Consider the following 26,058-nt stretch of genomic DNA (forward strand, 5'->3'; position numbering starts at 1 on the left):
TAGTCTATTCAAACAAGACCACCATGTCCCTCATAAGATACACACTGCACTCCTGAATAGGCTCCAAGAATTCCAGCATCCTCTCTTCAACAGGCAGAAGGCAATAGTGACACCATACAACATCATGGTATAAAGACCCAAGCTCCCCTAATAACAAAAAGTAAAACATCTCTAGGATTCACATAACAGTAGCAGCAAATCAATACAATGCAACCACCAAAATCCATTAAAGCTACTTAATTTTCCTATGTTTGTATCCAAAGTTCAAATAGCAAAAATTGATCCAAGCAGCTTTTTAACTAATTTCAGTTCCATTAGGTAACTGTCTTATACAGGCCAGGTCTCCATCAGACATGAAGCAGTTCAGCTACACTTAAGTCGGCAGGTTCATACCCATCTACTCAATTATCTGTGTATTTCCATAAAACAGGCAAAAATGGATCTCAGCAAACTACAAAAACATGCCTATCTATTGTACAGGAGACTAATCATTATTCACTCTCCTCACTGTTTTCCACTTCATTTGAGTCAGTCCTACACCTGGAATCTCAAACGTGTTCACCCACAGAGAATGGTTCAGGTTGGTAGGGACCACTGGAGGTCATGTTGTTGAAACTTCCTGCTAACGCAGGGTCTCTTGGAGCACACTACTCAGGATTGAGTAGAGACAGCTACAGATATCTCCAGACTGTACAACCTCTTTGGACAGCTGTTCCAGTGTTCAGTTACCCTCACAGTAAAAATGTTCTTCCTCATGGTCAGGTGGAACTAACTGTGTTCCAGTTTCTGCCACTCTCCTTTCAAGATATATACACTGATGAGATCCCCTCTCAGTCATATCTTCTCCAGGATAAAAAGGCCAGTCCCTCAGTGTTTTCTCACAAGTGAGGTGCTTCAGTTTCTTCGCTATCTTTGCCTCCCTCTTTGGACCCTCTCCAGAATCTCCATGTCTCTCTGATACTGAGGAGCCCAGAACTGGACACAGCACTCTAGATGTGACCTCAACAGGGCTGAGCAGTGGGGCAGAATCACCTCCCCTGACCTGCTGGCAATGTTCTTTCTGATCCACCCCAGGATCCCATTGTCCTTCTTGGCTACAAGAGCACTGCTCACTCATGGACATCTTGTTGTCCCCCAGGTCCTTCTCTACAGAGCTGCTTTCCAGCAGGTCTGCCCCCAGCCTGTACTGGTGCATGAGGTTATTCCTTCCCAGGGGAAGGACCCCATACTCTCCTGAATTCCAATAAGGTTCCACTCTCCTCATCCCTCCAACCCTGACACCTCTCTCCCAGTTTTAAGTCATCAGCAAACTTGCTGAAGAGGCATCTGTCCCTTCATGCAATACACTGATGAACAAGTTAAAGGATAATGCACCCAATATTGAACCTTGGGAGACACCACTAGTGACAAGCCTCCAACCATACCTGTGCCACTGATCCAGATCCCCTGAGACCTGGCATTCACACAGCTCTCAAACCACTTCACTGTCCACATGTCCAGTCTGTACTCTCTGAGCTTTCCTGTGAGGATATCATGAGAGAGGGTGTCAAAAGCCTTCCTGAAGTCCAGGTGGACAACACCCACTACTCCTCCCTCATCTATCCAGCCAGTTGTCCCACCACAGAAGGCAATCTGGCTGGTTAAGCACGACATCACCATCCACACTGACTACTCCTGATCACCTTCTTTCACTTCCTTTCACATCAATTTATTCTGTTCCTTTTTTGATATCCACAGTGCATTTCTACTCCAGAGTTCCCTTATTTATTCAGAACATGCCTAAATTTGCAAAGTGATTGAAAGAGACATTTTAGATTTTACTAACTGCTGCCAAGGAAGGACATTCTTACTCACAATCAAGGGAGAATAAAGCGAATTTGAAGACAAAACACATGGATCTACAAATGGATTATGAGCAGAAAGTGTTTTCAAAACATCATCTCCTGTCCAACAAAAATAGTAGGTAGAGAAGATTATCTTTAAATAACACATCAGTCAGAAGACCCGCCTTTCTAGCACATAAGTCAAAAGCTGTGTTCATTTACTGTGTCCCAGGAGAAAGGCTGAAGGTTCTGTTACAATCTCCACCAGTAACTTACAGATACAGTGTACACAGTGACTTGTGGTAAGAACAAACTCTGTACCTTATTAATAATGGACTTATTAATCCAATTAATAAATCTAAAGAGAACTTTTAGAACACTTCCACATAGTAATTAAATAAGCCAAAGAAGCTCCTAGAAATCAACCAGTTAACAAAGAATTTAAATGTGTTTTAAGCCACAGATATATACCAGTAAAACAATCACTGCATAAATGACTCTTGGCAAGCTGTCAAGATTAACAAGTATTTGTCCTTCACCCCCACAAAGTTTTGAGGTATAACTCTTATTTAACATCAGATATTATGACGCCTCCTGAGAAAACATCCAGGCAGCATTGCTTGGTTGTGTATTTTAGACACAGCTATAGTATCTGGAACTATTCTCTAAAATCTCATCAGTTTGAGGCTCCATTTGTCAGGGATGCCATAATTTGATCATTTTAAGCTACTCCTGACTTTTAACCCTTTGTGATGCGTGAGGGTTTGGAGGGAGTTCAGATAATTCAGCACTGAAGGAATTTCATTGAAAAGCACGTGAGGAAGCTAGCAGCAAACAAGAGCTGAATAAGGGTTATAGCTCCCAAAGGGCTGGCAAGATTTCATCTTTAAAGGTCCTTAGAATCTTGAGAGAGAATAGAGCATTAACTTGAATCAAAAAGGTTCTGTTCTCACTATGGAAACCATTCTGTTTCCCTTGGCACAAGTACAGTTCAAGTCATCAGCGTATACACTGAAGCCTATGATAATCTGGGCTGCAGAACTATGCTGTGCTATCCACACTATACTTTCTCTTCTACTTATTTTAGTCACCTGCTGTTTTTCCCCCTTCAGAGAGCAAAGTGCAGGTTAAAACTTCTCATTCCATAAGGATAAGCTCTTGGGTACAGTATCTATCACAACTGTATGTGACTGAGCTCGATGGCCCATGGGATCCCTTCCAGTTCCATGGGAGCTCTCCTGTAGAGCATGTGTCATGAAGGAGGAGTGAAAGCTGTTCAGGGTATACCCAGTGTCCTGCTGCAGTACAGGGTGCTCGAACAGTGTTGGAAATACCTTCCTTTTCACAAGTACACAATACAGACCTAGCCAACAGCCTGTAGTTCAGCACAGCTGTCTCACAACTGCACGGATTTGCCAACAACTGCCATCTTTATGCACTAAAGGTCATGTTCCTAATGCAGCTAGCAAAACAAAATACCTTTCAAGAGCTGCACATATGGAAATTACCAGCAAGGTTAAATTTGCATGTGATAGCTGAAAGAATATTCCTATTTCACAGGGATTGGCAGGAGTGCCAGTGGGTTAAAAGCAAGACTTGCAGCTTACAAACACTCCCAGGTTATTAGGTACTGTACAGTACCGCAAGGTAAGAGGAAAAAGGAAAGGAGAATGCAAGTTAGCTTCAACTAAACATTACAAATGCATCAGAGCGCAGAAAGAAAGTATACTTTACCTGTGCCCAAGATAAAAAGAAAGTCTCAGTTATCTCTTTGGGACTCTGGAATCACAATATGCAGTAGGCCATGTAGTTTGGGAAGCAAATTTTGTTTAGTATATGAAGGTACTGCATTTCAGATCTTATTTTTTAATCAACTGGACAATGCCCATTTATATGCCAATATCAGCTATGGAGCTGCTTATCTAAGACAATCTGCTCAAGGAATGAAAGCAAAAACAGGACTCTCACTATACTGCTTCTTATTGTGATACTCAGAAATGCATCACTTGCAAGAACAATCCAGGTGCTTCTTAAGCTGTGTGAAGAAAGGTTCTGGGTTTCTGGTTTTTGGAAAGAAGCCTGATTCAAAGGCCTCAATCCATGCTACGGTAGAAGCTGCCATAAACCAACCCAGAACTGGTGAAAAACAAACAAACAAAAAATCATACAAGGAAGGTTTTTTCCAGTGAGAAGTTGTTTGAAAGAGCAATATTTGAGTTAGGCTCATAATTCACCTAAACTATAAAGTCTGTCAATATACTGAAAAGAGATTTCCATTTTATATCAAGTAATTCTAACAAGTAAAAAAAGCCTTTATAAACAAATCCAGGCTTAAATGAATTTTTTTATTCTGTCACATGGATTTTAATGAGTTTCTCCTGTTGCATTAATCCATTACCAAAAACACCTGTGCCATCTGCCCTCTGAGCCAATTGTGCCCTCAGAAAATAGACTCCACTTTATTTTTCACTTCATTGCAAATGCAAATCATTTGTGTGACAAGACACCAATAACCCTTTAAAAAAGTTTCAACTTCATATTTAGACTATGCCTAAGAGCTAATTGAGGGAGAGTATCCTCACTTCTAACTAGGTGTGTAAAAGAAAATGGGAAAAAAAACCATGTAAAACCTTGCATGCACTGCCTTCTTAATTAGCTCAGCACAGAAAGGCTGTGTACGTCTGAAAAGGGACTAGACATCTAGTGTACATCATATCCTTCCCCACTCCAAATTCCTGCCACTCAAAGGGTCAAAGGTGTCGTGATTTCTTATCACCACAGGTAGCAAGGAAGAAGTCTGCTTTCAGGATTTGGTTTTGTACTTCCATGGGGCCAGCTATTTCTGTCTGCAGAAATATATATCAGCCCTTTTCCAGTGATGTCTGTGGCTCCTTTGCCTTCTTTCATTGATCACTCAGTCAGCTCATACTCTATTGCCTAAACCGAGACTCTGACACCCATGCTTGCAGGAATGCACAATTCCAAATCAGATTACTCTCAAAGCATGGTACTAAACTCAAAGGTCTAAGAATTCAGTTTGTTACAAGGCAGGCCTCCCATTTTCCCTCTCAGAGGCATTTGGAATTCACGTACCTTTGCACCGGCCGCGATGCGCCACGCTCAGACCCGGCTCACGGCACTTGGCTCTCTGGTAGTCGCACATGGACTCGTACGTTCTGCCGTCAGAGGCACACAGCGGCTTGGACTGGGACCGGGAGCAATGCAGGTTACACTGCGGGTCTCTGTCACGGTCGCTTATTAAAAACTGAAGGAAGCGAAAAAAGGAGGGAGAAAAAAAACAGTGGTTTTGTTTGGTTTCCCAAAACTGAGCATGGTGTATTTTCTTCTTTATGACAGTAACAATATGACTATAATGCATTGTAAGCTGCCTAACAAAGCTGACTTTGCCTGAAGGGAACTTTAAATGAAACACGTACATCTTTAAAAAATATTAACAGTCTATTCAATTCTCTTTAATAAAATGGAAACATTACTCACTCTGCCTCACCTCTAAAAAAGTAAGATGTGCAAAGCCAAACACAACCCACACGGGAAGGGCAATACTGAGTCACAACAGCCTAGCTTTCCCAGTGCTGTGCCACAAACAGTATCTAGTACTAGACAATTTTAGTCAGAGACACAAAAACTTTATCACCGAGGACAGAGGAATACAAATAAACTATCAAGATTGGCCTTGGTTGTTGAACTATGCATGTGACCAGTGATGTTTTTGAAAGCATTGTTTATATCATCTGTGAACGCCACCTGCTAGAGCATACCTGCACACTCCCTAAGTCACCTTTTGTTCCTTCCTGATGACATCCAGCACAGCTGGCAACTGCACTCCATGCATCCCACAATCTAATTGCATGCTATGTGAAAATCTATTTGCTTTCCTGAATTTGTATCATCTTTCTGTGTACCTCTTTTTCCTGAGCATTCCATTTTGAGGCAACCCATTTTGTACAAATGCAGCATTCCTCGCCAGTCTTCCATAGTTTGAATAATCCCAACCTTCCAACTTCTTACCCAGATCACTTCTCTCCATATCATGATCACTACTGTTTTCCTTGGCTTTCTGCCTTATTTTTGGTGATGGGGAAACTCACAATGCACATGAGTCCCCATCTTTTGTCTGCCTGTTCCATGCAAATCCCAACATCTGGAAGTAGTTTACTGCTGTACCCTCTACTCTGAACTGCCTATAGGGACACCCAGATCTCTTTCCCAAGTTCATATTGTTTTCCTGAGGATCCAAAGTGATGGTCATCTTTCCCATAACCACTTGCAGAAATTTTTGGCAAGTCATGGTAGTAGCAGCCTTTTTCTCCTTCCGTACTGCCCCACTTAGTGGTTCATCAGACCTTTAATTATTACCCAAACCCAATCACCTGCTCACAGGAAGATTTCAGGGGACTCTTCAAACAAGTTCCATGAGGATTAAGCAAAGAAAAGGCAAGTCAAACCTGCCTTGCACTTCCCCATCCCTACCTCCCATTTCTACAGCCTCTTGCAAGCCTGGGGGCACCAGAGCTGCTCTCTGAACACATTGATATCCCAGCTCATGTCAAAGCAGTTCTGAGCTCAGCAGTTCAGAGCTGGCTGGCAAATGGGCACTAACTGACACCCTGCCTGCATGCACAAAGCCACAGCTCTCCAAGTGTGTTGATAGCTGGATGCCTTACAGGGAAGTGTGAGTCACTGCCATAATCACCTTGGTGTTACAGTTTCCTACAAAGCTGTCTACTCTATGCTTTGAGGTTAAAGCTGTTGAAAAAACATTGCCTGAAGCCTAGTTTGGGTTGGTTTTTAACCACTCCGGGAACATGCACCTCTGAAATTTGGTTGCTGGTAGGTTTTTTCATTACAAAAAATATTTTCTCCCCAGTTAAATAAAAAACAATTGAGAAATTTCATATTTTCATACTGTACTGTTGGATCTTTTGAAGACTAAATGCATTACTAAACCCCCTATTTAAACATGACAGCTGGGAAAAGTAAGCAAGGTTTGAATTCATTTTACTTTTGGTGGAGCAAATATTTTTTAAAATCTCATCTGTCACAGACTTGACATATTTGTTACAGCACAGTGTTTTTGAAATGTTTTTGTTCCTTTTCTGCAACACATTCTATAACCTGGCAACACCTGCTCCAAATGGGAAATTGGAAAATTTAAACCTGAAGGCAATTTTAAATTGTTTATAGAGACCTCGACTAGACTATAAAAACACTGTAAAGCTGGCCCAGATTTTTTTCTTTTCAGTGGTTGGACTATCACAACTTAACTTAGAATTGCTCTGCCTACAGTAATGTCTTTCTGTTGCCCCCAAAATGCAAATATCGGTAGTGGCTGTAAACATTCAGCAAAAAGCAACAGACTGAAGATGCTGAAGCCTCCTCCCAGCACATGATGTCAGACACTGAAAGACTCACAAGGCTCTTCAGGTTTCTGAATGTATAAACAGACTTTCAAAGTAGAGTTGCCTGATAGGACAGCATGGTGCACATGCAGCAGTTAATTATTCAGTTCAACACAGGAGCCATTCTGGTTTAGAAGGAGCATACAGATATTCTATTTATCACAATTGAAGACTTGAGCTACTGGCATGAAACCTGTTGCAAATTCCTTGTCAGAAGCTGGTATGAGTTAGCCAGAGGTTCAACAAGAAGATCTGGAATACTGGTTTTCAGTATCAAACACTATTACCAACTTATTGAAAGTCATCTTGTATCATGAAAACTCACTTAAGCCTTCTGCAGCCTGTACCAAAATACTTAGTATAGAGGGTACTTATACATCAAGAACACCCCTTCTCCATTCTAAATAATAGAAAGTTGTTCTCAGGGCTGACAAACAAGTTAAACCTAAGGCCATGGAAGAGCTTTCCTCAGGTGCCTCCTTGCAGACAGAGAAACAACTTGACATTGATTAATTATGAGGGCCTGAGGAAACATGCAGAGCATCCCAACGCAGTCTGTGAAGTTCTTGCCTACTCAAATTAAGCCACGAATCACATTATTAGAAAAAAAAAATTTAAAAAAATCAAAAGCCTTTTTAGCATTTGTAATTTGGATTACAGTAGGGCGCCCACACAGCATGTTCGGTGCTTTCCAGACACTGAAGATGCCACACCTGCCTTGCCCAAAAAAGTTTATGGTTTACGTAGTTGCACAAGATGGTGCTTGTTTTGCTCAGGTAGATTGTAACTGTGTAAGTCTGCATTAAATTCAAGAAGGATCCAGGATCACACCTGTCTGATCAGAGTTCTTCTCACGCAAGCAAACCGTGCTGCCAGAAAGGCCAGCAATATCTCCAGGAGATCCAAAGGGCTTCAGAAACTTCCTCTAAGAGTAGGGTACCTGCTCCACTGTAGCTCACAGCCCGTATCTTTGGTCAGCAGCCCTGACAGCATTTTATTTGTCCCCTTTCGAGCAGATAAGCATTGATATTACAGAAGTGATGGTCAACACAGATCACCCACAGACATTTCATATACTAAATGTTTTGAGTGTACATCTTTAAAGTCTTCCTTTAGCATTTTGCTGGTCTAAGACCATGACCTCCTCTGTAAGCAACTTCAGCTTCATGAAGAAAAAGAATGGATGAATGCTAAAATGTGTCTGCCATGGGGAGACCCCTTGGTTCTGTAATTTCAACAGCTAGGACCACAGACCATATACAGTCAGTTTCATTTTTATTTTATAATTCCTACTTTGAGCAAGCAGGCACTGCTTTCCCAAGGGCACAGCCCTACTCCAGAAGAGCCCCTTTGTCACTGCTGGAGACACTGCTGAGCTGGGCTGAGGGCTGTGAGCAATGTGCCCTAATGCCTGGTACCCACACTCCCCAGACACAGCCGAGACAGGAATGTGATTCTCTGGTCTTTCCAGGGGAAGAGCAGCAAGATAAATATTCTGCCTTTAATGTCTAATGTCCTACGATGACTTTCAAAGCTCAAATCAAAGCTGGATGTCCCAGCAGCTCCAGGGTGCACACACAGACAGACTTTGCAAACAACAAAATCGCTACTCACAGAGCAGTGCTCAGTGCTCTACACACAGACACACAATGCAAGCAAACCTGGACTCAGGGAAAAAGCAAACCTGCAAACATGTGCAGAAGCAGCAGGTTTCCAAGCTTCATCTAGAAAGAAGAGGAAAATAATTATCTTAGGTCTGAAATTTCTCAAAGCTTCTTCTTGATTTCTATGTTCCCATTTGTTTCAGAACAGACTACATCCAAAGCAAATGAGATTGGAGACAGCTTATCAGTTCTTTATCTCCTCCCTTTTCCTTCATGAGAAGAAAGCTATTAAAAGTAGAACTAAAAGGAAAACAAACAAACCACCAGAAACACAAAACTCCAGTTAAAAAAAAAAACAAAACCAACAAACCAAACAAATCCTCTTCCAAAACTAGAAGGAATAATCTATTTTACAGGAAAAAGTTAAAACTGACCAGATTACAAATGGGATCCATTGAATATAGACTCAATACTAGGATAAGTAACACTAGTATTAAGCAACAGTATTTGTACTTAGGTAATATTTACTTACACTAGGGGAGTCTGCACAGTGCCTATTCTGGCCAGTTTGAGCCCCTGCCCTAAAGAGTTTCCAGTTCAATGCAGCTTTCAGAGCATCTTTTTATGTCAAACATTCTATCTGTATAAGGACACAAACCTCCTCCTTTAGCAAATACATTTACACAGGTGCTTGCAGAAACCACTTCCCAAACTGCTTTCTACTTCTCAGACTTGAAAAGAAAAAGGAAAGATAAGAGGTCAGAATGAAGTTAACTTTGCCAACAAAGCATATCTGTTCTTTTTCTCCACACCTCAACACCACTGCTGACAAACAACAAACACTGATTAAAGGGTTTTTAATGCCTGTGAAGGAAAACAGACTCCCTGCAGCTGCACAGCAGCTGGGAACACTTGTGTTATTTAGCAGAAAAAGGTCTGACCCCACAAGTGAAAATGAGCCTGGTGGTCACTCATTCTATTCACCATCTGGGTACATTATAAACACAAACAGAACAGCACAACCTTTTGTGATGGAGGTAACGAGAAATGGCCAAGGCATTGTAGTACCACCTTAACATGCCTCAGCAAGGATTCAGGGAAAAGAGGGAGCAAGGGACACAAATGACAAGAACGTGAGAAAGTGGAAGTCTATTAAGAAACAAATCTAGAGTTCACTACAGATCAAAACAGAGATGCCTCTGCTACTTAGCAGCTTCACTTCAGATTAGTACTGCAGAGTGCTGCCGCCTAACAAAACTGAGATATACAAAACAGCACTACTTTACTCCTGTTTTGGCAGATTTCAAATTTGAAGACCCTTACAACACATCTTGGGAAAGGTGATTCATCTAGGTATATTCATATGGCACAGATCACACACTCATTAGTCAAAGTTCTCAGACTGGCCTGACTTAAGTACAAATGAGCAAGTCCTCCCCAGAGAGAATTCCCCAGGAAAACCATACCATTTTACACATTAAGGGAGACTATAAACTTCTTGACATTTTTGTTGCTGTTGGAAAGAATTGTTTCACATTTTTATGCCTTGGTTTTAGGCTCCAAACTGGTGCAATCAGCCATTCTGGAGGCAGAACTGGAGCCAAGTTCCAGTTTTAATCATGGCTAGACTCTCAGCCCCATGGCAGGTTGCCTACAGGGCACAAGGACTTCAATTTCAACCACTGGTTTTGGACTTTGGCCAAGTTTCCTGCCACGGAACCATAAGCCTAGCAGGTTTCACAAGGGTCAGACATTCTGTTCTGAGCCAGAGACCCAAAATGCCTCGCTTCTAGGAATACAAAGAGGAGAATTTGAAAGTCTTAAAAACTCTCTCAAGGTTTGCAGCCTTGCACATGCAGAAAGATATCAACCAGCCAGAGCTACCAAACTCCCAACAGCTGACTGGGCTGTCCAGCCTCTGTCCTCAAAGTGCCCACACAGCCTCAAATTACAGCAAATGAAAAAAGGCTTTTGAAGTGAGCTTCCTTGGAAGTTTGTCATGAGTTTTGGGTCAGGGGAAGGAAGAGATTTATTTATTTTAATATACCCTTTTTGGAAATGCTCACAAGTTTGTACTTTACTGGCACCTGGATAACTTATTAAGACAAAGGTTCTCAAAGTCCTGCATCTTAAAAAGTTCCAGTCCTTGGGTGGGTTTTTTTAGCATCTTAACAGTTTTAGGCTTTCCCAACAAATTTCAGAAGGGCACTTCCCCTAGGTAGAAGGTACTTACAAGAAAGATATTGTAATACTTTTATTCCTTGAGTCACCCCTCCTGAAAATTGAAGAGTCTAGCCTAAGTTAAAGCACCACTTATGTTTCAACCCCAAGCCTCCAGCTGTGCAAATAAGAATAGTTTCAAAGCACAGAGCCTGTGCTTGAGGATGGTAAAGGCTGAGCAAATGTACTGGAACACACTGCAAACCCAGCAAACTCTAGAGTTATTTGCATGAGTTGAATTCAAGATAGTTTTTTGCTCTTACAGGCTAGAAACCTCATTCTTCTACAGTGATTTTTCCTTCCCTTAATCCTTGCTTTGTGTAAACCACTACAATGAAGAGCAGCATTTAAAGATTATACTTCATCTGTTAGATGACTTTTAGCTAGGAAACAATACTTTAGTTTTCTTTGCAAACTGATCTCCAAACATGATGCAGCAGCTGCATCCTGTTTTTAGAAGATGAGGTACTAGATTCAGAGAAGCTGCCTAATGGAGTATTTGAAGTGCCCACCAAGGGTTTGGGAGAAACCCTTAGAATTGCACTTCACCTCAGAGCAGCTCTCAGGGTTTTTTCTTGTTGTGATTTTGTTGTTCATAGAAAAAAAAAAAAAAGTCATTGCAGTCAGGGAGTGAACTTTTAATATTGTCTCTTTTTGGTTTTGACATGCAAGTTTATGGAAGTGCCTAACTACATTTACTTGTGGGAAAGAAAATACCAGAGACACCAGGGACAAGAAATTCACTTCATATTTTAAAATAATCCTTTCTCCCACACAATTTTTATATCCACATGCCTAAAATCCAACTTCAGTTTTGTAAGTCACAAGTTTAAGCATCTCATAAGCTCAGTACACCAATCATCTGAACAGAGGAGGAAACCAAAACTTAAACACAAAACAGGAACTTCATTTTAAGTCTCGCATTTCTAACATGCAACTTTTAAATCTTTCTAGTAAGTCTGGCAGTATTAAGGTAGAGAATGATTTAAGTAATTACTTCAGTTTCTGTCAAAACTCACTCTCCTACTCAAAGTATTCCTGCAGCCAAGGTAACATGTAAGCCTAGAACAAATTTAGGATTAGATTTAATTTGTCAAACACATTGACAAGAAAAGGTATGTTTAACTTGGACTATTTCTTCTCTTTACCTTTGCTACTATACATGTTGAACCAGATAGAACATCCAAATATTTGAACAGTCAAGCAATGAGTTTCTTGTCCCAAGACAGTAACAGCAAAACTTCCATTAATATAAAATGTGGAATCTTGTCTTCACTAAATTGTATTGTTTAATAATATGATCCAGTCTTTCCAGTTTAAGGAGTGCTGTGCTTATTCAGCATAACCCAAAAAACAAACTCAAAACATCCTACTGTATATCTTATGCCAAGTTAATCTCTCAGTAACTGTGTCCCCTACTTTAGTCTGCCATAATGATAGTTGAAGCTGTTGATCTCCACTAGCAAATGTAGCAGGATTACAACTTCGTGCTGTCACTAGGTGAGAAGTCAGATGTTCCATTGTAATGGGATATGTTTGTCTCAAAAGAAGCTCTCAGAAAAGCAGACGGGTTGAAGTAATACCAGGTGTATACTTCAACAAAGGACAGTAATTCAAGCAAGATTTCCATGCAGAGTGATCCCCACGCTTCCCAAACATTAGCATACTGAATGTTTCAAACTATTGTACAGACTCTTCCCTCTTGGCCCCAGCTCTCTCAAATCATGGAGACTCAAGTACGTACTTTCTTAGCCTCCACTATATAAACCACTAAAAGTCAGTTTCAGGACTGTAGACTTCTGTGGGAAGTCTAGCCACTCACAAAAAGGGGCTGTGAAATAAGACTATTTTCCCTCCTTTATTACTTTTAGCAGGACTGGCTATGCAGTCAGTCTAGGAATCCTTCTTCCCCATTTGCAAGAGCCTGGAGTACTGGAATAGTCTTGACATAGGGTTTCCATGTGAGTCTTTGGTATGTTCTGTGGGGTAACACAAAACTTCAAGCACATCTGATGACAACTAGGTTCTGCTGAAGCATTTTTAAATGAATATGCTCTTTGATTGAAGTACAAATTCTCTGCTGATTTCCCATCAGTAGCCTGATATGTATAAAGGGCTTCCTTTTAAACCCAAAGCCCCTAAAATTTGTCTTCATCACCTGACATCAATTCATCTGGATCCCCTTCTCTTAAGCACCTTCTCATGCTGTCTTTCTCTCAACAACTCAAAGTACTTTGCCCTCTACTTGCACAGTGTTATTGCTGAAGAGTGGGCACCTACTCTTAAGTGGAGTCTCCAAGGTGGTTGATAAGCTTTCTAAATACCCCAAACTAGCAAGCTAAAAATGACATATTCTTCTTCCATAACCCCCTTTTCCCAATAAAACAAAAGTTTCTAGCCATGCCAGAGACTGCCCACTGCAAAAAGCAGATAGCAAGTCAAACATGCCTTCCTAACCTCCTGAACACTGTTTCCTACATAAATACCATTCCCTTTGGCATGCACACGAGGCACATTATGTAAGTACTCACAACAGGGCATACAACTGAGTTTACCTCAAGCCAGATACCCTTTTCCCACTTTCTAGTCTACACCACAACCATTGTCACCCTTCAGTCACAGCCATATCTATTAGACACTATTACTGTAGACAAAGCAGGTGTATGAAGACCCCTACCACTTCTGGAACTGCTCTGTTCTGCTAGAAAATAATCTTGTAGGGAGACATGATGATTGAACATGGTTTACAAACTCAGTTTGGCAGCCACATCTTCAGGGTTGAGCTCCAATGGAAATAAAACTATACAAGGGCACTTCTTCCATCACAAATTACTTGTCCTTGTAGATCTTCCAGGATGGAGAATGCCACCCATTATAACTCGATAGCTCTACAAACATTGGTCCCTAAATCAATTCTTCAAAAATGCTGAAAGAGGCATTCAAATTGAAGCTGGCATCCAGCCTTCATTATGTTTGGTGTAACTGTTGCCAACAGCAGAACCAAGAAGTAGATATTAGAAATAGCTGATCTCATTAGTTCAAAACCTATCAAGGGCTGGCTGCCCATCAGGAGACACATACTAAATGAATGCCAAGTCTGAAATTCCATTGCACAGAAGGGATATTAAAAAAGGAGATACTGATAACACTCAAGGGTTCACTTTCCTTAACTATATTCTTACCCCTTTATGACCCAAAGACAATGCTTAACTGAAGATGATTGCATCAGGAGCTTCTCCCCACTTCATGCAGCTTTACATCTACTATCATCAGCACTTCAGCACCAAAGCTTCTGAAGCATCGTCTGGGGACAGAACTGACAACTCTCCTTCTATAGGTCTACCCTGCCATCTCCAGAGAGATGTTCAGAGTTGGGTTCTGGCCTGTTCAGCTATACAGAGTAATAGCATTCACAGCCCCACAGGCCTCAAAGCTGTACAGAGTAATAAAGGAAGTTGCCCCTATTGCTGTATTACTCCTCTAAAGTGTCAGAGACCACAAAACTCAAGACTGGAATTTCACTTTGTTCATACATAATATCATGTACTCTTATTAAATACAGCTTGTGAAAGCAGCAGCAGCTTTCTTACCTTTATTACTAACATTATTCCAGTACTATTAAAAAGGAAGGATTTTCCTAACATCATAGGGGATGTGTTATCCCTGAACTTCTAGTCTATAGATTAACTGGCAACCACACAGACATTCTCCTTACCAAAAGAGAACTGGTCAGTTAACAGATGGATTAACTATTCAGTAAATTGCCATGAGGTACTATTAACCCCCCCCCTACATCTCACTGCAGTAGTTATGTCCACCTACCAACACATGCAGTTATTTAAGATCATATGCATCTGAGCTACAGACAAGTTGTTTTAGAGACTCAGCTTTATGCAAGTCAGATGACTATTTTTAAAAACACAATTTAGAAATCTTGACTCTTGCTTCAGCAAGCCAGCAGAGAGTCTCCTGAATAGCCCTTCAGTAGGATGCTGTCAACATCATAAGGATCCCAGGCTTGGCTTAATACTCACTGCTTCAAGGGCCAAACCCACCTTGGTGTATTCTACAGTGACCCAGACAGACACATTAAACACAAGGCAAGTTTTAAATTCAGAGTGAAATAACCCAATCCTGATAACCAAAAAAAAAGAAAAAAAAAGTGTGCCAGCCAGGAGTTTAGACCAAGAGAGAAAGAATCAGGAAAATAAGTACAAAACAGAAATGAAAGTTCTGTAAAAACTCAGAAAAACTAAACTTTTCCTCCCTACTCCCTAAAGGAAAGATTGACTGTTTCATTACTTCATTCTGTAGTTCTGTTTGCATTGTATTTTACAGTGTTTACCATAATTCTCATCTTTCTACTTACATTTAAACTAAATGCTTCCCTCAGTTTTGTAGGCATAACCATCAAGAGTTTAGTCCTGGGAAGAAAGTGCTGGACAATGCTTTCTTGGACTGTCAGGCAGTTATAGCCTTTTGGGATTGCACAGGCAGTAGCAGAGAAGTATCCCCCACTACCAAGATCCTTTTGGATCACAAATTGAAGAAGCTGCTGTGCAGAAAAACTTCAGGATAGGAACTTCCGTTCTGCTGGCATGAAACTAATTCTCTACTCTCTGCTCCTAACTCAGAAAAAAAAATCAGTTAATATGACAGTCTAAATATATGATAAAAACCTTTCCATAACAGACAAGATGCATAAACTGGTTGCTTCAGGAGTTGGAAGTGCTACAGAGAAACACTTCTAAGATGAAATGCTTGTGTGAGGCAAGAAGGAAGGACCCTTGTCAGCGGCACCATGGTTAGCTCTATTGCCATCATCTTCTGTCAGTGACAGACAACATTCAGAAGAGTAAATATACTTTCCAATTTCTGCAGACAGGATTTGTTTACAGTAATTACTTGTGCCTTTCTTAAAAATAATAGCAGCAATCTGACTGCTGAACTTTGAGAGGAAAGAAAAACAGGTCAAGCATCTCTACAGCACTGCCATTCATTGAAGAACCAAACTAAGCAACACCACTTCCAGCTAGTAAATTGTTAGTGTGCAAGGTTTTTCCACACTGTTCAAGTACAGTTCACATGCCCTCCAATAGAGCTTGGGAGTAAGATGTTGTATTTTAGCACTACTGCTGAACTATACAGCAATATTACTCCACATTAGCACGAAAACCTGCTTTTGCATGAAAATCTGTTTACACAGGTCAGGCATATTTTCCATACCGAAGTGACAGATGTGGTTTGTATGATGTTCCCAGCAGAACCTCTCCTGCTGAGCTCTACAAGGAATCACAGAACAGAATCATTTAGTTTGGAAAAGACCTCTATAATCAAGTCCAACCATTAACCCAGCACTGCCAAGTTCTCCACTAAACCATGTCCCTAAACACCATATCTACACATCTTTTAAATGCCTCCAGGGATGGTGACTCAACCACTTTCCTGGGCAGCCTGTTCCAATACTTGGCAACAATTTCAGTGAAAAAACATTTCCCAATCTCCAATCTAAGCCTCCCCTGGTGCAACTTTAGGCCATTTCCTTTCGTGCTGTCACTTGTTACCTGAAAGAAGAGACCAACCACAACCTGGCTACAGCCTCCTTTCAGGGAGTTGTAAAGAGCAGTAAGGTCACCCTGAGCCTCCTTCTCTCCAGATTAAACAGCTCCAGTTCCCTCAGCTGCTCCTCAAGACCCATCCCCAGCTTCATTGTCCTTTTCTGGATACACCTCAGCCCTTCAATGTCTTTACTGTCACAAAGGCAATACATCTCTAAGCTGTCAGGTTGCTGCTATGAGGTCTGCAGTTTTACTATGCAAAATGGGAAGCAAGGACAGTGGTGTCTTCATAAGAAATATTTACAGGTATCTTGATGCTGCTATGATATTATTGTGACTGTTGATATGCGTTTCCCCAGCAAGATACACTATCTCTTTTCCACCAAAGCACTTCCCTTCCTCCCCACAATGTTTTACATATATTTAATCCCCTTTCCCAAGCAGAAGGGTGTTAGTGACTGATCTTAATACAGGCTGCTCACGCTCAGGGCGACAGCTTTTTCACAACATTTTGTACTATAGAACTGTTTATTTTAGTGTGTTTATTTACAATTCTAGCTACACTGATTTTTTCACACTTTTTGTGAGGAGCTACAGAATACTCATACTGCTTCCTTATTGCTAAAAGCAGATATGCTTTCCTTATTTTCTGGGGAAATAAGTTTTGAGTATTTCCAGTTTTACTGTATTTCACTTTAAACACAAGTGAAGTTAACTTTCATTGTCACCAAGCCCCTTGCAGTCAAAAGCTATCCAAGCCAGTGGGTTTGGCTATCTTTGGGTATTTTAGGTATCTTTTTTGTATTTTCATATGTGAGTTGTTCTGTCTAGGACTGACAGCATTTAATACAAGGAGCCATCCCTAGTCCAAATTCACACAGCACTCGCCAGGTTAACTTTCCTCCAGTTGCACTTCACTGGGGTTCTGGAAGTGCTCAACCAACTTTGTGCTGCGATTTGTGCATCTCTCTAGTGAAGACTAAAAAAATTTCTAATATACATATCAGTCTGTTTTTGCTGTCTGCCTCCCTGAAGGGAGCAGGATATCAGTCTTAATATAAGCAAATATGAGACCTTTGCACAATAAATCTTTGACACAGATAATTGGCAAGATTATTGCAGTCTCTCATCTTCCTTTTCAGGGCATGTTATTGAAAAAGCTATGAGAAAACATCTGTGGTTTTATCTGGATTCCTCAGATTTTCTGGATCTCTTTCTGTCTGGTCTAAGACCTGGCCTCAGTACAAACACATACTCAGGCTTACTGGTCAGACTTCTCACAGCGGACAAAGACCAAACTGACATTCTTAGCTGACAGACTGAAAGCAGGCTGTGATACCAGCTTCACACAGCTTTGTGCCTCCTTCAGGCTATGAAGAGTACTCACACCACCACCACATCTAGGACAGTACAATGAGCTTCTGTTAAGGGTTAAGCAGCTTGCTTGCTTGCTTTATGCATTCTATAGCTTAAGAGGCTACTGGGCCAATTTCATCTGAAGAAATGTACTTTTCTGACCCAAATAATTGAGGTTCCTATTCTCACTGGAGGATATTGCCTACCTTCACAGCAACCTGGACTGTGGCCAATAAGATGATGATCCCAGGAAGAAGTGACACCAGCAGAAAGGATCAGAAGCAGCAGGACTTGCTTTATCACTGAACAGCACAAGTGAAGGGTAGGCTGCCTACTGCTCATGCAATACTCTGCTGCTTGAGGGGACAGCAGGCAAGCATTGGCAGGGAACAGGGGAGGTGAAGTATTACTAATCCCTTCTCCCCATTCACCTGCAGCCACCCATGCAAGAATTACAGCATATATTTTTCCTCATCCAAATAAGACAACAACAAATTACACACCCTCACTCTGCTCAAATGTAAGCCTCAGGAGAGGTCTAGTCACTATAGCTATAAAGTGCTGCATGCTTCATTTGAAGTTTATTTAAAAATAGGTAGATAGGTGGCAATAATGAAGGCCTAGATTGTGGTGATTGGCATGCACTGCCCAAAAAGCAGCTCAGAACTGTATAGATGTCAGCAAGACTGTTCTCAGCAGGCTTCTGGCTGAGGACAAGCCTGTTCTGGTGCAAAGGACCTCTCTCTTCTCCGAGCTTGGACACCTCTTCATGAGGAAGAGTTATCCCAGGCACTAGCTGTCTTAGCAAACATTGCTAAATCCTAGTTTCATCTGAAAAAAATCTTGACATGCTGAATCATATATCATTCCACTTTTTACAAGCTTTTTGGTCTATACCAGGAGGCAAGAGATAATTGGAGGGGTAATCAGCTTTAAGAAATTTAAGGAAATCCAGCTGTAAAAATAGGAAGGGAAGAGTTAAGAAAAATTATTTTATGTTGTTCACTAGGAGTCCAGGCAGATACTAGGTCAGTTTAGGTCAGCTGTTATCCAAGAAAAAAAAAAATCTGGGTTTAAGAACTTGGAGTGACAGTTTCATTAAAATTGGTTTAATGGGTGAATGAGAAATGGCTGTGTGTCTGGTCTTCCTATAAGGTTTCCTGGATCTTAAAGATGTAGGCACCAGTAAAGATTCCAAAGTGAATCAAGTTGCTTATCCTTGTCAATCCTGATTTTGCCATGACTGTTTGCTCCACATGTTTCTCCACTCAAGTCTCCTTATAACTAGACATTCCCCTTTTCTCACTCTTACTTGCCAATGCTTTGTCTTTACTCCTTTTTAATTCCAATCCTTTTAAGATTCAGACAGGTCTTACACATTTCATTGGCTCTCTTTCAGGGCCTAACTGGAAAACACTGAAACCTTTGAGGAAACAAAATCAAGAAGAGACATCTCTGATCCTCCCAGCTGAAGTCTGTCTCCTCTCACAGAGAAAGACCACCCTGTACCTGACTCTGGAAAGACATTTTCCCCCTAGCAATTACATTAACATATTACATATAAAAGTAGTGTTACCAGCTCCTGCACCAAACATCTTCTCTCCCCAGGTTTATCTGCATGCCAGGCTGCCACTTGACTTCTATCCCTCCTCACTGTTCTAGGTTATCCAAGTTCATCTGAACTTCTGCAGCTTCCTGGGCCTTTCTCTCCTCCCACTTACAGTTACAAACCCAAATAATTTCCCAGCTTCTCATTTAGAATTCAAGTAGAAGGAGGAAGTTATTAACTAGTCCCTCAAAAACCCTAATTATACTCAGTATTCAGCTCTATCACTATTTTTATCCCCAATGCTCTGTTACTGGTTACAGCTCAAGTACCACCATATTCCTTTGTTTTCCAGGACTTCTGACTCCAGACTACAGAGAAGTAAGTCAGTTCAACGTTCGTGTGTTTTTGCTCAATCAAGCCAGATGACAAATTTTACATCCTGAAATCTGAGATTTTATTCCTGTTAGTTTTCAGTAAGAGCAAAAGTTAAGTGTAGCCTAGCCCCTGGATGACACAGAGTTGTTGGCCACACGGCAGTGAATCAGTAGCTTAGTTTCTTGTAAAGATTTTTAGAAGCACCCCACTACAATTACACTTGGATATCAATACAGTGTCAAGAAAGCATTAGCATTACCCAAAATAAAAGCAGAATGGAAAAGAACATGAAAAAAAAATGCAAACTTGAATTATTCTTAAGAAAATTCAAACCACTGCAAAACAATATTTAGCTGTCCTGCAGAGACTCCACTCTTTGGACTCAGCTAGCTTTATCCTGTGTCACCAGAGCCTGCTAAGAGCACAAGTACATTAGGGCTCACACAGGACTATGATTTATTGCAATTTTCAATTGTCTGTCTGTGAAGACTTGGCCAAGGAGCTTCCTTCTTCCCTCTCCCTCCCTCACTGGAATTCCCTCATTAGTAAGCAAAGCCCATCAAAAACTTCTTAGAAAAAAGCTTGCAAGGAAATTTAGTCATCATTAACCCCTAGGTAAAAGGGAGGAAACGCTTTAGGAGGTAAAACCAGAGCCAGATTTTGAAAACATGTGAGCAAGGTGTAAGGGAGGAAAGTCTGAAGTTTGCACGCAAAGAGCTTGACAGCAGCTTTTGGCTACAATACAGATTTATATCCCTCCCTTTGTTCACCATTCTCCATGTTCATACCCAAAAGCAGATTCCAATACAAAGTGTGAGAACTGCATCAGAGAGGTATCTTCATCTGAGATTCTTAAAATGGAATCACTTAAAGTCCTCTAAATTAGATACATTTATTTTATAAACCCTGGGCTCACACTCAACAAATGGACTATTTCTGCGAATTAACTTTCACATGAAAGCCTGAAGCAGGACCGGCATATATCCTTGAGCATAGAAAGAAGCTTTTACAGAAGTTCCAGGATGTAAGTATGAATCCTTAAAAGCCTGTTACTGAATGAATTGCTAAAGAGCACAAAGCAAAGCTGGAGTCCCTGGTCTCCCCAAAACACAGGTCACCATGTGATAATAACACTCAGCCCAAATATTTTTCTTCTAGTCAGTTCTCTGAACTAGCATGCTCTGAAGGTGTGTAATGCTTCAGGTGACTAAGAACTAATAAAAAGAGGCTTAGCTTGAACTGGGAAGAGATCAAACCAAGGAATGAAAACAGCATTCCCACAGAAACTCAGTATAATGTGAATTTAGAGATAAGATTTTTGTTAGAAGATGATTACTGTTGTTTTCCTAGGAAAGTTCAAGGACCTGACAATTCTGTGAAATGGTAACAGCTCTTATTTTAATATTTCCATACAGAAAAGAGCTCTTGTCTAGCATTTGTCTCAACTCAAAGAGGAAAAAATAGTGTACTTTCACCAAAACAGCACTCTGTAAGGAAAAAGAGCCATAAGACTCCTTTTTAGCTCAAGAAACTATTGATCTTTTAGAAGGATGCATAAATCACCTGGCCTTTGTAAAATTTTACAATTAGCATAACCTGAATTACAGGTCAGATTCATTAGGCACATAGTAAGTACATAGGAAAGACAACCGCATCCTATTCTTTCCTTATCTTTTTTCTACAGGCATAAGCCATCTTTAGCAGCAGAGGCAGCCCATGACAAACATTATTTTCAAACATCATTCTTCCCACTATATTAAATAGTTCAGGCAGAAAGAGATTATTACTGGTTTGGAGTTGCACTATTCCTTATAGTGGTGCCACATGATAGACATGATAGTAGATACTGGAACTGCTCATCTACTTCTCAGTACTTAGCCAGGATTCCTCAAAACAGGGAGTCAACATCCATAGCAATGGCTACCCAAATGGACTTGTGCCATAATGGATTAATTCAGGCAATCTATAGCTAGGGACCTGCCTGACAGATTCACTCTAGCTAGCTTGTTGACCTAAGACTTATCTTATCCCTGAGCATCTCACTCCATTTTCCACTGAAAATCATTTCCCCAGCCTAAGTCTTTTCTGATAAAGTTTACTCCTTTTGGGCTTACACCAATCATTCTTCTTCCCATGAGCAACAAAAATCAGTTATTCTTCCACCCCTTTGACCAGCACCAGCCCATCAAAAGCAGCAGCACCACAATCCCGAACACACTGCTTTTTGCATTCACACAGTCTAGTTTCACCAACAGGATGCTAGAGCCACAGCAAACTGTCCCCCACAAATACATACCACACTTCCACTGCAGAAATATCACTTAATGCCTGCTTTGAGGTACCTAATAAGCACTTGATAAGCTCCTACAATAACTTTCTTCATAGATGTTCTCACTATTCAGCTAGCTATTTCTATTACCTTTATGCAACTCCCATGTATGCAAAGGATATTTCTCAGAATACAGAGGCTTTGTAGAGGCAGATATCAAAGAATTAAACTAGTAGTCAGAATACAGTAGGTAGTTGAATGGGACAATTCCCTAAATTTCTTGTTGCTGTGTGCCTTTTTAATAAAGGAATCAGCTCGAGGTTATTCAACAGCTTGTTTGTGAGAGAAGGTATTTTTACAGTCATCATGAGCAGAACCATTCACTAACCTCTAGAATTCCCCCCACCATATAAACTGCCTGCACTGGGTTCAGGTGCTGCAAGAATATCTGTGTCCTAACCACATGGAAGTGGGATTCTCAAGTCCACTGACTTCTTCAGCTTGCTAAGCTTGAGTTCTTCCCAAGAAGAGTGAATGTTGCCCGAGAAAGGCAAGTTATTTACTCTTATTTAAATGAAACTGTTAATAAATCAGAAACACCAGAGAAATCCTGTAACTTTTTACTGTTTTAAGAATTGTTTTACATGGTGATAATATGTGGCACCAACTTGGTACCCACTCCTACAACGGCAAGGAGCTTCAACTCTGCAGTTCACAAGGCAACACAGACACAAAAACACCCTAAACATTTTTTGCTCTTGTTTGAGCTTTCAGGTGGAAATTCTCTTAGGTACTGTGCATCACTTGAACAAGAATAATTTGAGGTCCTACTTAGGAACAGGAATTACTAGGATCATTCAAATGCAACAGGATACATATTTGGCTGCCTCTTATGAAATAAAGTAGACTTGTAAAAAAACAGTTTAAAACATCCCTCATTACCTGGAAATTGCATTAAACATTGCCAAATAGCTGTTTAATGGAGATACATTATACGCATGCTGTGCAGCTTCAGAGGTTTTGCACTTCTAAGACTTCTTTTATCTGCGGACTACAGCACATTTACTAGGAAAAGGGCTCTGACACATACCTGTAAGGCAGGCATTATCCCACTCTAGGTGAAAGCTTTAGAGATGGTAACTCACTCAAATTCACAAAACAAGCTAGTAGAAAAGATAAAAGAGAACACAATCTATCACCATTCTTCAGGCATTTAATGCCTGGAAAGCTGTTCTCCCTCAGCCTCCAGTCATGTTCATAGTTACTAACCAAAAGTTACTAACATCCAAGAAAAGAGTAGATAATGCAGACTGTGGACAGGTGTAGCACATAATTAACTCCTTACACCTCAAAGCTCTTTTCTCCTACCTCTGAGCAATTACAGCTGTGGCTTCATTTACATGCAGTGTTTGAACTATAGGGAAGCACTTGCTGATTCAGCCTGAGTGTCTAACATCGGAAATAAAGGGAATAACACTGGACAGCGGGGAATGAAGCAGTGCTATTGCTTTAATTTAACCAGTACAGCCAACACCCTTCAAGAGGGAGGGTTAACCAAAAAACCTATCACTGCTCTCTTACACTCCTGCATGAGTATTGCACTGTGGACAAGACAGATTACCACTATATACTGTCCTCAATTTTTTATCTATCAAAGAAAGGTTAGGTAGAAATATGCAAAAAGGAACCAAAGGTACCAAAGTTAGAGTCAGTCCAGTTGAGTGGCTAAATGGCATGCTTATTGTGGAGTTACTTGATTTGTTCGGGCTTTTAAAGAGGTTACATATGTAATAATCTAAATACAATAATTAAACTGCATGGATCCAAGTCTCAAATTCCACCTAAGAGTAACATGCCAATCTTTGTTATAAAACTAAATTTTCATTCGTAGCTTACCCAAAAAACATAAAATACTAACCCTCATTAGCAGAGAGGCTTTGCTGAGCTGCAATAGCCTGCTTGCCCTTCTGACAACAGTTGGTACCTTCCCTATCAAAGGGGACTGCTCAAAACTAGAAACTCATCACCATCCTGATGCTCCAGTTTTGACAAAGAGACTTAGAGCATCCATGTAAGACTCTGGAGCTTTCCATCACATTTGACATGTTTACTCATTGTTTGAAAGACTTGAAAATCCTCTTAAGTTACCTAATCACATCCTCTGGCAAGTTGAAGATACTTGACATTCCTGTCTTCTCTTTCCCACCTTTGGGGCACACTAAGTGTAAACAGGGCACCAACACAACTACAGCAGAGCCAAGTACCATTTAGGATCTCAAAGGAGTACCCTTTGAGGTTAGCAAAACACAGAAGATCCAGGCACTGTCCTTCGATATCACCTAACTAACCTGTGGGATAGAAAGCACTGGGAGAGGCAGTGAAGGATGAGCTTGGTTTTGCTTCGAGTGATGGCACTTCCTCTCAGCCCTAAGGCTAGAAACACATGGTAGCTCCTCTGCAAAAGAAAAAATAAACAGTTATCCACTTAACTAGTAACAGAAAGTAAGGCACCCCAAAACAAGCAGTGGGGAAGCACATTCAAAAAGGTGATGACCTCCTTCAAATTCTCGATCTAAAAGGGGCAGACAAGAACAGAAAAAAGTGCCCAGTCTGATGTGGCATTTAATTCTCAAAATGGCTCACAACTTGCATAGGTTCTTCCTGAAGACTTTCAGGGCAATTCCTTTAGGTTGTTCCCACTCTACAAATTTGTGGCGCAATATGCACACTTTTGACAATACAGCTTTAGTATACTTATGCAGGAAGAGAAGATCAAGCATTTATAGGCTTTGGCAGATGCACCCAAGCCAACTGCTCAAAGAGGCTACAGAAGTTACATGCCTGCTTTAGGAACCGTTTTGACACCTCAGTATCGCTCTTCCCCATCCAGCACAGGAAGGTCCACCAAGCTCAGTATCAAACAGGGTTGGCTGGATAAATGCAGGCACACAACCATAACCAAGTAAAGTATCCACGATAAAAGCAGAAGCTGAACAGTTCCAATTCAACGCTTAATTACTGGAGCAAAGATCTGCTGAAAGAGTAATTGAGAGCCTTAAAGGATTTTCTCACCTGCTAAATTCAGTTACTAGACTTGAGCAGAAGTCTGACTAGTTTCTATCTTCACCTCTTTCTTATTTGGACAAGCCCGCCTTGTACAGACCTACGCAGTAGTCAGCATGTGCTTTAACTCCTCAGTCGTCCAGCCCTGTGGGTGCAGAAGCACTACACAGCAAGTTAAGTTTAGATACTTTATAACTAGGAAATGCAAAGCTGTTGTAAACTGGGTAGGAAAAACAGACACCACACTACATTTGTTCAACAACTGCATTCTGTTATTACTGAAGTAAACAAGTCACTGAACAGAAAAAAATAAGCATCAGGTGGGTATTTTGGCAATTATACACCCACTGTATTAGTATAGGAAAAGGTAACTTTAAAACAAAGTCCTTACAAAGCCTGTGATTTACTGTGTTGAAGAGCAAAGATCCTAAATTCACTAGAATTAATTCTTGGTACAAAACCTTAACAAACTGGGGGAGCACCACTTCAAAGAACACAGTCTAAAGAGAAAATAGAAGTCTTACTGCATTCTAGAGTCAGTTTTTTACCATGTTGAAGCTACTTAGGAGTTGTCCAACTTAAAACAACCTGAGCAAATTACGAGAACAGCTATCCTCCAATCCAAAAGCACACTCAGATGGGACTTGAGACTGTGTTCAAAAGCCACATGCATAACCCAGTCTTTCTTCATTCAATACTATCATCCAGCTACATCTTCCACTAGCCTTTTTTAGTTACTTCCAGAGGTAATTGCTCAATTTCCAGTTCAATGCAGTTCATAACTGAGCATGCAAGAAGGCCATCTCTGAGATACCTTATCA

General features: G+C 40.8%; 1 protein-coding gene across 14 annotated transcripts in view; it reads right to left on the reverse strand.

Moving 5' to 3' along the window:
• The window catches only part of SMOC1 (SPARC related modular calcium binding 1), a 158,179-nt gene that overhangs the window by 82,765 nt on the left and 49,356 nt on the right, over positions 1–26,058 (reverse strand). For all 14 annotated transcript variants that reach the window (XM_072930084.1, XM_072930079.1, XM_072930080.1 and 11 more), the window contains one exon: positions 4,917–5,088. In XM_072930084.1, the coding sequence (XP_072786185.1) occupies positions 4,917–4,986 (70 nt within the window). In that variant the 5' untranslated portion in view covers positions 4,987–5,088. The remainder of the gene's footprint in view (positions 1–4,916; positions 5,089–26,058) is intronic.

This window comes from Taeniopygia guttata, chromosome 5 (assembly GCF_048771995.1).
Source record: "Taeniopygia guttata chromosome 5, bTaeGut7.mat, whole genome shotgun sequence".
Taxonomy (NCBI): domain Eukaryota; kingdom Metazoa; phylum Chordata; class Aves; order Passeriformes; family Estrildidae; genus Taeniopygia; species Taeniopygia guttata.